General features: G+C 44.1%; 1 protein-coding gene across 1 annotated transcript; it reads left to right on the top strand.

Annotated features, from left to right (window-relative positions):
• Positions 1 to 1059: 1059 nt before the first annotated feature.
• On the top strand, positions 1060 to 11473 carry LOC115783966 (uncharacterized). Its single transcript, XM_030734986.1, has 9 exons — positions 1060 to 1378; positions 2346 to 2474; positions 3508 to 3590; positions 4339 to 4498; positions 4578 to 4703; positions 4810 to 4941; positions 5371 to 5579; positions 5789 to 10296; positions 10802 to 11473. Exons 1-9 carry the CDS (start codon positions 1172 to 1174, stop codon positions 10843 to 10845), a joined length of 5598 nt encoding a protein of 1865 aa, XP_030590846.1. The 5' UTR covers positions 1060 to 1171; the 3' UTR covers positions 10846 to 11473.
• Positions 11474 to 13676: the final 2203 nt, after the last annotated feature.

Consider the following 13676-nt stretch of genomic DNA (forward strand, 5'->3'; position numbering starts at 1 on the left):
GGACGCTGGTAGGAGAAAAAGAGATGAAAAGCATCCTGGTTCGGAGCGGAGCCGCCTCGGCTGCTGCCTGTTACACGTTCATACCTGTGAAACAGGCTGTGCTTTTCTGCATAATAAGGATGTCAGGAAATACCTGAAGGCCCAGGTGTTCTGAAACGGCTTAAGTTAACTGCATTAACTCAGTGGAGCTCTGTGGGACCTGCATGTGTTAAAGCATGTTAATAAACTCTGATGTGCTTCAGTTGTCAGGTTTTTGCCTCAGTAACACCCCAGCGCACGGCGAGGCCCTGTGTCAGATAAAGAAGGATTATTTCAAACTGTGAATCACGCAAAGCTGCTCTGGCAGAGTTAGGGATGGTACACGCCTCTCCTGACCAGCTCTGGTCCTCCCAGCCTCGACTCCTGAAACCAGTGTGCCCTGTCAGTACCTGCAGCCTGCATAAGAGAACCAGACACATATCATTCAGATGCTTTGGAAAATTTGGAACTGGTTCTGAAGTGGCACTGGTTTTTGATTCCCATCCCTGATCAGGGTCCAACGAGCAGAACACGTCCTTTTTAAACAAGAACAGCTGAACTGAACTTTGGACTTTCCTTTTCCTCTACATGATTAAAGGAAACCAAAGAGACACGAATGAGCATGAAACTGATAAAACAATAAAGACATGAAAGCCTCTCTGTTGTTATTTAAAATCTGAAAAAGTGATGAAACAGAGTTTGTATAGTTTCTGTGTTTGTCAAAGAGAATCAGACTGTGGAGCTCTGAGCTGATGTGATGTTAAAGAAAGGAGCTGCAGGGCTGATGCTCTCTCTGTTACAGAATCACTGATGACCTTTGAGACAATTTCCTTGCTTTAATTTTCCACATTGTAAATGAAGGTTTGGCCCTCGGGTTACACGACTGCTGATCCAGAACATCTGCAGAACAAGTGAAAACCTGACTTGGTTTGGACGCGGTGTGCAGCGAGCAGCGTGCAGGGCAGGGCTGCCATCCTGCTGAAACCTGTTTCTAAATATCACCATTCAAAGGTTAAAGCAGATCAAACCTGAGCTCCAGCCGCTGCTGACACACCTGAGACAGAAACCCTCTTACAGCTCACTTTACAACCGCAGAAGAAGACAGAGTTTGTTAAAGGAAGCTTTAAAGCAGCTGCGATGAAACAGAAATAAAATGATTTCTTGGCAGGTTCTCCGCAGCAGCAGAACCTCGCGGTCTGCTCCAGATTACTGTTACCAGCACGGAGCCGGAGGGTCGATGCACGACTGCACGGCTGCTGCAGTTCCTGCAGCTCCGGGCGGCAGCGGCAGCTCCTTTTTATCCAGAGAGAAGGTCAGCCTGCAGCAGCTGAACAGGAGGCTGGCTTCATACCTGCAGCAGGTAGGATGGAAAACACATCAGCTAATGGAGGCAGTGGGAGGAAACACTTTCCTGCTTTATGGATCCAAAGTTAAACTGAGATCAGTGAGCAACAGCTAAAAGACTCTGAGAGCAAACAATAACACAGTAAAACGCAACTTTTTCACCTTCACATTTTCTTGTTTTACTTCTTCCCATCATGATCACCTCTGAGCAGTGGAAGAAAAGCACCAAAACAAAACAGATTTATTAGTGATGATGAATCGTTTCTGCTCCAGCTAAAAGCTTCAGTATATTTACAGATTTGATGGTTTGTGATCATTTTAGGAGCAAGTTTTTCATCAGAGTTTGTACGAACCAGCAGATTTATTTTTTACTTCCTTCATGTGACTTGGAAACACACAAACATGAAATGATCATTATTATTTTAGAGGGAAAAAATAAAGATACAATAGGATTTGACCTGAGTGCAGACTGAGGTTTAAAGGAGACCAGCGGGAGAATTTAAAATGTTCAGATTTATAACTTTTGCATGAACTTCATACAGACTTTACTCAAAGATTCAAAAATTACAGTGAGATTTATAATAAATCCTCTCAGGAGTTTTCCGAGTGCTGTTTATTATCTGTACCAGGCAACAGAAACGGTCCGATTCTCAGAGGAGGACCGACAGCCGCTGCACACAGTGAAAGTGAGAACAGACTCAGTAATTACTGATTAGCAATTTTAGGAAAGAAATCAACGGAAATGTGTTGAAAAACATCCTAAAAATAAACCATCAGCATTGACAGTGCTGTTTAATTTAAAGTGTGATCTCTGATTTAATCTTTCCTGAAGCAGCTGTGAACGTGCAGGATTTGAGATGTTATTAATTTATATTTGTGGGACAAGAAGCACAGAAACAGCAGAGAGAGCCTCAGAATAAGTATGTTCTAAAGAGCAAGAGAAAATAAAAACGATTACTGACAGAGAACGTTTGTTTGTTCAGGTCAAGCATCTTGAGGCAGCCAATCAGAGGCTGGAGCATCAGATCCAGGAGGAGCTGGACAGGAAGTGTCCCAAAGAGCTGAGACAGCTGGATGGACACCTGAAGACCGCCTCCCTGCTGCAGGACCAGGTAGACTGTAAATAAACGATGGACCATCACTGTGCTGTCACAAAGCTATCAGCTAATGCTAGCTAGCTTGGTTGGTTAGACTGTGGGAGCATCACACAGATACCTGCTGATCAGCACTCAGTAACATCCAATTAAAATCCTCAAATTTCACTCATGAAAACTGGAGCTCAGACATCTGTCGATTCCTTCCTTCCTTCCTTCTTCCACTATCCTCATTCTTTCTTTCCTTTTTGTTTCCTTTCCTTAGTTTTTCCATCCTTCACTTTTTTCTTTTACTATCTGCTTTTTCGTTCCTTATTTTCTCTGTGATCCTTCAGTTTCTCTCTCTTTAGTCCCTTTTTGTTGCCTTTTCTTGCATTATTTCCTCTCATTCTTTCTTTCTTGTTTACCAACATATCTTCCCTTCTTCCCTCCCTTCTCTCTAACTGATTTATTGTGTAGTCTGTGACTATAATCTAAAGGGCAGTGAGGTGTTGATGGATGAGATTCGTCAGTGGAGTCATAAAGTAAAGAGAAGAACATGTGCAGACAGCGGAGCTCCTTAAAACTGATGTCAGATTTATTCCTGTTGAAGCTTGTTGCAGCTTTAGAGACTCTGCAGCTCTCTGATGCTTGAAAGATGAAGTCCTCAATCAAACCCAGAGACTGAAACATTTAATAAAGGTAAAAAAAAATCTGAACCAGGCGATAGCCTCCAGGGCTGAAAAATGTGCCAGAGCCTGCAGTTCCTCCAACATCCACCTGAGGCTCCACCGACTCCACGGACTGCCATGTAATCAAAGATCTGTTCAGACACTGGAACACATCATGTTTCAAATCAAGTCTCTTCATGCATTTGCCCTTTCAGCTCCTCTGCTATAAAATTACAATGACAATGGATGTGATCCCCACCCACTGTTTAACGAGGTTCTCGTGTCAGGAAGCTGGTCCTGTGATTAAAGGTCATGGGTCAAAGCCTGACATCATTCATTCCTGAGGAGGCGCTGAAGTCACCAATAAAGCTTCTCTCTCTCTCTCTCTCTGTCGCTCACAGATCAGTGAATGTCTCTCAGCCCAGGCTCAGCTGAAGCTGCAGTTACTTGAAGCAGAGCTCACCGTCTTCGACCTCAGTGAAAGGTAGATCCACACCAGAGATATAGGCTTACAGGTGCCTCACTGCTCACTGCTTTCAGTCACCTGTTGCATCAGAGCAGCTGGTTCTCCTAATGTGTGTGAGTGCATGAAGGCAGAAGTCTGTTCATGACGAACTCTGCCGCTGATCTTCAAACCCTTTAGTTTTTTTCTAAATGCAGGAAATGTGTTTACAGGAGACTGAGCTCATCTCTCTGATGTTCACAGTAACTGTCACACTTCTGTAATCGAATGTGAAAACTGAAATGGAAAAAGTGATGGGATTCCTCCATCAAAGCTCCTCCTCAGTGCTTCGCTCCATTAAAGTCTTCTAACTTTACCACTCTGCAGCGACACAGGCGGCTGTAGCTGCTAGCTGTCTGCTAGGCTTCCCCTCAGCTAACCGGAGTCCCTGAACTGGACCTCTGCACTGTGTTTGTGCTGTTGGAGCCTTTTGGAGCATTTTTAATCCAGTTAGCATCAGGTGATAATTTTGCACTCCACCCTGTCATCCAAATATGGTCACTTCTAAACAAAACAACATGGCTGTGGCCAAAATGCTAATAGTTAGGCTTTAAATGTTGCACAAATCAGTAGGTAATGTTATGGTCCACCCCCTAAGAAAGATGGCAGAGACACGTTTCATAATCCAGATCAAGGTGGCTGCATATGCATGGATACCACATTGAAAGCTGGACCCCCAAACACACACATAAATGAAGACATATCCCATGATCCTCTGCTATGTGAGCAGGTGTAAAAAGGAGTGTGAGCGGCGCACTCATCTGGAGGTGGAGCTTAGTGACCTGAGGCTGCTGGGGGAGGTGCTGAAAGCCCACAATCTGCCAGAGCTCCAGAATCTGCTGAACGAACAAATGCAAGAGATGGAAGATCTGCAGATTCGACACCAGCAGGTAAAACAATACGACCACTCACCTGGATCCTTCAAAGAAACAACACAAACTACATCCTGTTTCCTGTCTACCTGCCCAGGATATGCAGGTTCTCCTGGCTGAGGTGACAGGGGGCGTTGCTGTCGAGAGGCACACTGCTGAGTCATCAGACCTGATACAACAGGTGGAGCACCTGAGACGGAGCGAGTCCTGGTTCAAGACTCAGGTAGACAAGAAGAAGAAGACTTTAGCAGACAAATATCTGCTGCACACTTGTATTTAAACAAAGGTAACTTTAAAAGGGATTGTAATGTAATGTAACATTTTTCCAGGTGTCTCACATTCAGGCGTGCATGCCGAGCTTTGACTCTTCAGCGGGGTCAGAGGCTGACAGAGCCAAGCTAGAAGCACTGAGGCGAGAAGTGGACCATCTGGCAACAGAACTGACACAACTTCAGGCTGTGGTGAGGTCACACTACACTTCAGTACTCCAATGTTCCCACAATTAGAGCAACATAAGGTCCCAGGGGAAGTCCCAGTCCAGACCAGTAAGTCCTGCAGCTCTTTCTTCAGGCCCACCCATAATTAGAGTTGCCCTGGTTCCTTAAACAAGAGGTCAATTAGATTTTTTTTTTATTGGATTGATGGTTATAAATTCAGTTCTGCAAGAAACTGTTCATAATGACACCAGTTTAACGATGCCACCCCTGCCACCAAAGAGCCAATCAGCAGCTAAAGACATAAACTGCTCAGACCGAGTGGTGAGACTTACTTCTAGTAGAATTTTAAAAACTCCTGAGTTTACTCTAAGTCAGGACTAACAAATCACAAAACAAAACCCATCAGAGTCCAGACCCAAGTCAAGACTGGCATCAGTCTTCCTGTCTGTGCAGGTCTTGGTGTTGGAGGCTTCTGGTCGGGAGCAAACTGAGTCGTTACTCCAGCAGCTGGTGGTCCTACAGAGGACAGCAGATGGTTTGTCCCGAGACCTGGACTCAGTGTTGCAGGCTGCAGATCATCAGTCCCTGCTGGACATCAAGAGCCAACTGGAGGCCGAGATACAGGACTACAAGAAGCTGCTGGATGGGTTGGGCCATGAGGGGTACGAGATAATAATAAAGGAAATCCAAGAGATAAATGCAGCCCTTTTCAGTGATTAATCTTTATCTGGTGTAACTCTTATTCTTGTTTCATCACTTGACTTTTTCTCCAATGTAAAAGATTTAGGTTTTTGCTGGTACTTCATAGTTTTTGACTATATAATTCAATTTCTGTTCTTGCCATTCTTCTTGTTTCATTTGATCTTTTCAGGGATTCATGTGTCCACTTTAATGCCAAGCCAGATGCCAGATCTTCCCATCTTGCAACCAGCCCACTCACATTCAGGAGAAACATCATGGTAGACAGAACAGTCAGTGTTCAGGGCGGTCATGCTCACACTGTTGGAAAAACACCAGTAGCTGCACCCCTGTCCAAAACAGTGACTGCATCCCAGTCAGTTTTTGTCCACAACAAACATCCAACACTAACTAACCCTTTGGTGGAGTCCTTCCAAAAGCCTGATAACCAGAGAACAGGAGTTCTTTCTGAAAAAATGAGCAAGTCCATCATCTCTACTGAGACAGTCAGCAGTCAGAGCTGCCCTGTGGAAAATGAAGTTCATGCTAAAGATCATGATGTTCAGAGTTCAATATTTGCTGGGGCTCAAATTAGTCAAGAGATACCCAACAAGAGAGCATTTGTCAAGGCTTCCAAAACAGAAATAACCACAACTCTGGATCCTGACAGCACTGACACAATTCAAACCAAGCAAGAGACTTTGATTTCCAAACAAGCTGGTTCACAGTCTTCTGGCAGAGGGACAAATATTAGAGTGGAGACTAACAAAACTATTCTTTGTGCCGAAGCAGTTAAAAATGAACAGCCACATTTTGAGACCAAATTTGATCTCTTCAGTCCAACAACTCCTGAGGTGCAAGTGGATCCACCTGAAGTGGTGGATCCACCTGAAAGCTCCTTCCATGCAACGAAGAAAAATCCAACACAGATCATGACCAGTGAGGCTGAGACTTCACCAGAAACTGTCAAGGACATGAATGAAACTGCCAGTACTATACACGGGGCATCTGGATCTTCTTGGGTTGATAGATCAACAACAGTTCAGGGTGAAGTCTGTGGTGAGGTAGCCCTTATGGAAGACACAGATGAAGGAGTAGATGGAAAGTCTGGAAAAGAAATTGTAGAGGGAGAAAGTGTCCTAAGTCTTGATCAGAGTTTGGGAATATCCAAAAACCAACCAAATAAACTCACAGAAGATAAAAATACAAGGTACAACAATGAAAATACTTCATCTGGTATCCCAGAAAATAATAACAAGTTTTACAGTAAAACTGCAAGCACTGGGAACTTAAATGAAGAAATGGACAAAGTAGAAGAAGTCCATTACCACACGGAAGTGAAGATGAATCCAGTTCACTCAGATAATGAGTCATTGAGTACTACAAGCTCAGAAACATCTACACATCTAACAGATTCTGCTGTGGCTTTAAGTTCCTCCAGCCCTGAAGAGCATCAGAGTCCAAAAGAAGCTGAATTAATGAGCCCAACAAAGTCAGATGAATGCTTGAATCCAGAAATGTCTCCAGTCAAGAGTTCTCATGAGCCAGAAATATATCTCTCACCAAATGACCCAGACACATGTTTGATTCCAACTGATGTTAGGACTGAGGTGAATAATAGGGATGTACACAGACAAAGAAAGAGGGGAACGGAAGAAGCAGAAGATACTTTGCTTGTCTTGAGTTTGGCTAAAAGTTTGGCACATATGTCCAACATGAAGCTTATGAAGGATGCAGAATCATGGTCCAGCATTGCAGTTTCTTGTCCAGAAAGCAAGGAAAACCTTAAGAGTAAAACCCAAACTACAGAGGTTTTAAAAACAGAAGTGGATGAAATGGAGATAGTAAGTAATGCCAATAAGGTGAAGATGGATCCAGCCAAGTCCAACAAGGAAACAGTTGATCTTGCAGGTGAAGAGGTGCCAAAGCATTCTACAAGTCTAACAGATTCTGGTGTGGGTTTGAGCTGTTCCTCTTATGAAGAGTTCCTAAGTCCAGAAGAGGTCCGTTTGTCAGCCAATGAAACAAAACCACCCCGTACTGAGAACTTAAATGATGTGGTGGACAAAGTAGAAGAAGTCTATGACTGCAAGGAAGTGAAGATGAACCCATTTCAACCAGATAATGAGCAGGTAAATCTGCAAAATCAAGAGATACTGGTAAGTACTGGAAGCTCAGAAACATCTACAGATCTAACAGATTCTGTTGTGGCTTTAAGTTCCTCCAGCTCTGAAGAGCATCAGAGTCCAAGAGAAGCTGAATTAATGAGCCCAACAAAGTCAGATGAATGCTTGAATCCAGAAATGTGTCCAGTCAAGAGTTCTCATGAGCCAGAAATATATCTCTCACCAAATGACCCAGACACATGTTTGATTCCAACTGAGGTTAAGACTGAGGTGAATAACGGGGATGTACACAGACAAAGAAAGAGGGGAACGGAAGAAGCAGAAGATACTTTGTTTGTCCTGAGTTTAGATAAAAGTTTGGCACATATGTCCAACATGAAGTTTATGAAGGATGCAGAATCATGGTCCAGCATTGCAGTTTCTTGTCCAGAAAGCAAGGAAAACCTTAAGAGTAAAACTCAAACTACAGAGGTTTTAAAAGCAGAAGTGGATGAAATGGAGATAGTAAGTAATGCCAATAAGGTGAAGATGGATCCAGCCAAGTCTAACAAGGAAATGGTTGATCTTGCAGGTGAAGAGGTGCCAAAGCATTCTACAAGTCTAACAGATTCTGGTGTGGGTTTGAGCTGTTCCTCTTATGAAGAGTTCCTAAGTCCAGAAGAGGTCCGTTTGTCAGCCAGTGAAACAAAACCACCCTGTTGCTTCAGCCCAGAAATATGTCTGAGTCTGGTTGAGACAGAAGTGATGTTAAGCCTCACAGATGAAGCATTTTACCCAGTCGATGTGGAAGACCACATTACAAGTCCTGATCTACTTCTGAGTCCAAATGAACCAGAAAATTATCTGAGCCCAAATGACTCAGACACATGTTTGAGTCCAAAGAATGACGAAGAAGATGAGGCAATAAGTCTGAGTCTAACCAAGGCAAATGCACATGTTCGACCAATTGAGAAATACATTCTCTCAACGAAAGAAGAAGGCCAGTCTGTATTATTTAGTGGTGATAGAACTTTGCCAGAAGACAGAAATGTGAAGGTCATCATTTCAGAGGGAGACAGAGATGTGTGTTTTAGACCATTTGAATGTCATGAAGGTAGAGGAGTTAATCTGAATGGTACAAAGCTTAGTTCCAAGCTTAGACCAACCAGTCAGAGCAGTGACCTTCAGGTGAGCAGCAGTCATGCAGGCTTGGCGTTTGGAGATGGACGAAGTATCATAGCTGACAGAGAGGAACAGCTTGGTTTTGGAGGCCTTTATCGGAAAAGAGATGCAAGAAGGACCAGAGGCAAATATGCAAGTGGTACTCCAGATGAAGATAAGATAGAACGTGTAACTATGGATAGTGATGCGAGAAGCTTTGGAAGTGTCCCTTTCAGTAAAGGAACTACCTCTAGCAAGTTAGGAGGTAGAGTTAGCAACAGTGGTGATACACAAGTGACAACAGCAGGGATAAAGGAAAGAGTCCGGTGTGCCAATGGAGAGTGGAAGGTTTACAGTGGCAGCAAGGAATATCTTACAGAAAGAGGGAGATTCGGAAGTGGGGAGTGGATAGATTACTGTGGCAGTCTTAGACGTAAGAGCAGCTTAGATGCTGGCACTAAATTACCCAGTGAAGGGAATGGAGAAAGCTCATCCATAAATGGAAAGCTTGCAACAAGTCCACCAGAAACAGGGAGTTTTGGGAGGAGAGGGAGTGGAGGGAGTGGAGAGTGGATAGTTTACGGAGGCAGTCTTGGACGTACGGGCAACTGGGCTGGCAGTGATAGCTCCCTCAATGCAGACAGCAAAGAATGCCTTCCAACAGCCATGAACATGGCAAGAAGCCCACCAGGAGCAGGGAGGCTTGGGAGCAGAGAGTGGAAGCTTTATGGTTGGCGTCCTGGATGTATGAGCATTGATAGTGAAGACTGTCCTTCAGAAGCCATGCAACTCGCAACGAGCCCACCAGGAACATCAGGAGCAGGGAGGTTTGTCAGTGGAGGAAGCGTAGTGTATGGTGGGAGTACTGGTCATATGAGTAGATCTAGCAGCGCAGACAGGGCCAGCGTCAGCCGCAGCCAGACAATCAGTCCACCAAGCAGCTACACCAGCAGCAGGCGCAGACTCAGCAGTGCTGGAAGTGCTGGCAAGCTGAGCTCAGGCAGCGTTGTTAGGCGCAGCAGCAGTGTGGGGATTGCGGGGTGGGGCGGTGGAGGGAGGACAACCAACAGCCCAAGAGCCCTGAGCCCCGGGGGGAGGATTGGTGTTAGCGGGGGCAGCAGCGGGTGGCTGAGCAGTTCAAAAGCTGCTGGAAGTGGATCTAAACTTCGCAGTGCTGGTAGCAATGACAAACTCAGCAGCTACACTGGAGGGAGGATCTGCGGCTCCCCGGGGTCAGGGAGGACCAATAGCACAGGGGGCAGGGTCATCAGCAGCAGCGACCGGCCAATCAGGAGTACGGGCAGCGGAGCTGGAAGCAGCAAGGAGAGAATCAGCGTTTGTAAGATGGCGGCGCTGTCGATGTCAGCGGCTGGGAGGGAGAGAAGTCAGGAGAGACAACGCCAAGCTGAGAGAGTCCAACAACAGCAGACTGCAGGTGAGTTTAAATTCACAAGGACAAAAACACCTCCAAGGATTTCATTTCCAGCATAAAGAAAACGTAGGCTGTCTAAAATTATTGATCACAGGTGGGCAGATTTTAGCATTCAGTTTTTAAACTTTCTTTGTTGAAGCTGCTTTCAAACATGCAGAAAAAAAATCGAGGTGCTTCATCCCAGCATGGGACTCAGTTTTGTTCCCATCAGCCTGCCAGGATTATAATACACTGAGCTCATCCAATACTGTGTTCTTCCTTCTAAATAAGTGGACACCTGGATGCTTCTCATAGCATCGTTGTTCTGGGCTAACATGCACTGGACTTCCTCATTAATTAATGTGCATGTAAAGAACCTTGCAAAGTAAATGCTGCTAGTTTTCATTTTTGGACCAAACTATGAAATATATGTAGACTGTATGTTTGTAACAGAGTAACTACTGTAACCATAACTCCAGGTTTGAACTGAAACATCACACTGAAGAACCCTCTCTCTCCTTCCTTGCAGCTCCAGCGCTGGCTGACCTCAGGAGTCGGGGTCACAAGCTCTGACCCTGAGGGCACTGATGACATCATGCATGTTTGAGCAGCTACTGGGTGATGCTGTTCTTTAAAACTCCGCCCAGCCCCATCAGAATCAGCTGACTCGTTCTCTACAGTAGCGTTAGTTTGTTTAATGAAGCCGTGTGACATTTTTATCTTCATATGATGAATATTTTCTGATTTACAGGATCTCCATGTACATAAGCTGGGTCCAAATTTGAGGTTTTGAATATTTTTCTTTTCAGAATTTGAGCCCTCAAAACTTTATAAGTTCAGCTGATATTCACATGACATTTTCAGACTGAAAAACATTTAAACTCTATTAAAAACTGCAGCCAAATCAGTTTTACACCAACTCCAAGGGTCTCAGTCTGAAGATAAAATCTGTTTTTAGTCTCCAGACCTCAGAGAGTTCAAATATGATGATGTTAGAAATATGACAAATTAGCAAAGTAGCAATAAAAAGTTCCTTTAACCTGCTGCCATTAAATACAAATCACTACAGCCATTTTATTTTATTCATAATCAGCAGGTTAGTTTTTCATTTCATCCTCTCTTTGCATTGTTTTTATGAAAAGCTGTTGGTTCATGTGTGGTTTACAAAGTCTCTGTGTTCTCGTTGTTCATCACATCTAATCTGTACTTTTTGCTCTTAAAAATAAAGATGATTATTACCTTGTGTCCATTTTGCCTCTTTAAGGATCTGAAAGCAGTCTCACTGATAAACACATCACCTGTGACCTGCCATCAAAGTGAAGCGGGTACGAGGAGCCCTGTGGGGGCTTTCCTCTGACCTACAGCAGGTTCTTCGTCAGCAGACGGACTGACTGTGGAAACGATGAGCTGAGCTGTTTCAGCATCTGTTTTGTGAACGAGTGACTCAGAATGCTCCAACAAGAAGACCCCTGTCATGGTCCTGGGCTGTTTTTGTTCTTTTGTTTCTAGTCTGCAGTTTATTTCTAGTTCCTTGTGTTTTGTGTCAAGTCTCCATCTCTGTTCTCTTGTTCCACTTCCTGTTTTATTTTGGTAGTGTCTTGTTTCTTGTGCAGTGTATTTAGTTTTGCTTCCCCTTGTCTCGTCAGTGTCGTGTTCAGCTGTGCTCCCTGCTGTTTCTACTTTCCCTCGTTATCCCCTGGTGTATTTAAGTCCTGTGTGTTCTCTGCTTGTTGTCGTGTTGTTGATGCCGCCACGCCTGTGTGTGTTTTTTTTTGTCTACCTTGTGTCATTTTTGTTTTCTGCTCTTTGTCTGACTCCCAGAAGGATTTTGTTTCGTGTCCATCTCAATAAACACCTTTTAAGTTATGTCAGTATCTGCAGTGGCGGATCTAGGATTTTTCTGAATAAGGGGCCATCAAGGGGCCACAGTATTCATAGAGGGGCCAAGTATTTTTGGTAGATGTGGTGATATACGGACCAATAAAAATTAAAGCCATTACATTAAAGTTATGGTAAATCTTATCACCATGAGGTGTAAGAATTCAGTGAACTTATGTGCCATTTCACTAAATAACAATATCAGACATTTCATACATTACAGCATTAACTGTTGTTGCTCTCCCTAAATGATTTCTGACCTGATGAAAAGGGGCTGGAGGTGCCCTGCTCCTGACCAGCCTCTGGTCTGCTGTGTCCTGCTGCTCTCTGCCTCCTCTCACCCTGCACATCTTCAGCTGCAGACTCACTCTTTGCTCAAAAACTGCTGAATTCCCACCTGAGACTGACCCTTTCTTTTCATATTCTTCTCTATCACTGCCAAACATTATAGTTAATGTTAACACACTAATGCAAATTACAAAGAAGTACATGAATTAGTGAAATGCTAACATTCATGTGCAAACACAAGTAGGGCCTCAGTTAACATTAGTCTTAAATAACTTTGCTTCTTAATTTACTGTCAGACTTATGCTGTGTGACAGCTCTGAGTAAGAAGGAATTTATGACTTATCATTACCAACAAATTCCTCAAAATATACACTGGCATTGGTTGTCGGTTAAAAAAACGTTCTCCACGAGATCGTTCAGATCTTTTTCTTCTGTAAGCTTTATTCATGCTGGACATTCCTATTTGGCTCATTAGCGCTACTGGTGTTTCGGCATGGAATTGCATCCACCTATAATTTGATCCTCGCTCTTGGACAAAGGACAGATGAGTGACAGGACAGGGGCAAAATTAAGCGGGCCAATCAGATTTCAGATGGGGCCAATGCCCCTGTGACCCCGCCCCTAGAACCGCCCCTGAGTATCTGGAGTCCTGCATCTGGGTCCATCTCTGCCCGTCACACCGCCAGACATGAAGACCTAGCACACAGCTGGAGATTTGACAGGGTCCTGGGTTTTGAACCCAGGGTATTACAGTTTGGACTCTTACATTATGCCCCGCCGCTCATCCTATGTCAGCTGGGATGGTTTTTATAACATTTATTTTCTCCAATTTAAATTCTCTGCATCATCATCAATAAAACCAGGATCTGTGTGTGAGAGAGAGAGAGCTCTTCTGCACAGGGAATTATGAAAATGTGACAAAATTAATATCTTAATACGATAAAATGCTTTTATGTAGCAATAATAGTTCTCCTGTGATAAAAGGAGTACTGGTAACATCAGAGCTCATCAAAGCTGTCAGCCTTCAGTGAGCCTATTTATTCAATGAATCAGGAGGTTATTGTTTGGTCCTCATTTACAGCCTGCAGAGGGCAGTAAAGCCCACAGTGGCTTTGAACATGCTGCCTCACCTGTACAGGTGAGTGCACATGCTCCAGAGGTTGGTGTGGGTTCCCAGCAGCAGGGTGTGCCACAATCCTGTTCAGTCCTGTGCTGTCAGATTCAGTCTGTCCATCAGA

Source organism: Archocentrus centrarchus, chromosome 8 (assembly GCF_007364275.1).
Source record: "Archocentrus centrarchus isolate MPI-CPG fArcCen1 chromosome 8, fArcCen1, whole genome shotgun sequence".
Taxonomy (NCBI): domain Eukaryota; kingdom Metazoa; phylum Chordata; class Actinopteri; order Cichliformes; family Cichlidae; genus Archocentrus; species Archocentrus centrarchus.

Excerpts from the sequence above, each read along its gene's own strand:
- LOC115783966 (XM_030734986.1), top strand. The coding sequence starts at position 1,172 with ATGATTTCTTGGCAGGTTCTCCGCAGCAGCAGAACCTCGCGGTCTGCT. Across the intron at positions 3,591-4,338 it reads GTCTTCGACCTCAGTGAAAG|GTGTAAAAAGGAGTGTGAGC; the intron begins GTAGATCCACAC and ends CTATGTGAGCAG. Across the intron at positions 10,297-10,801 it reads CCAACAACAGCAGACTGCAG|CTCCAGCGCTGGCTGACCTC; the intron begins GTGAGTTTAAAT and ends CCTTCCTTGCAG.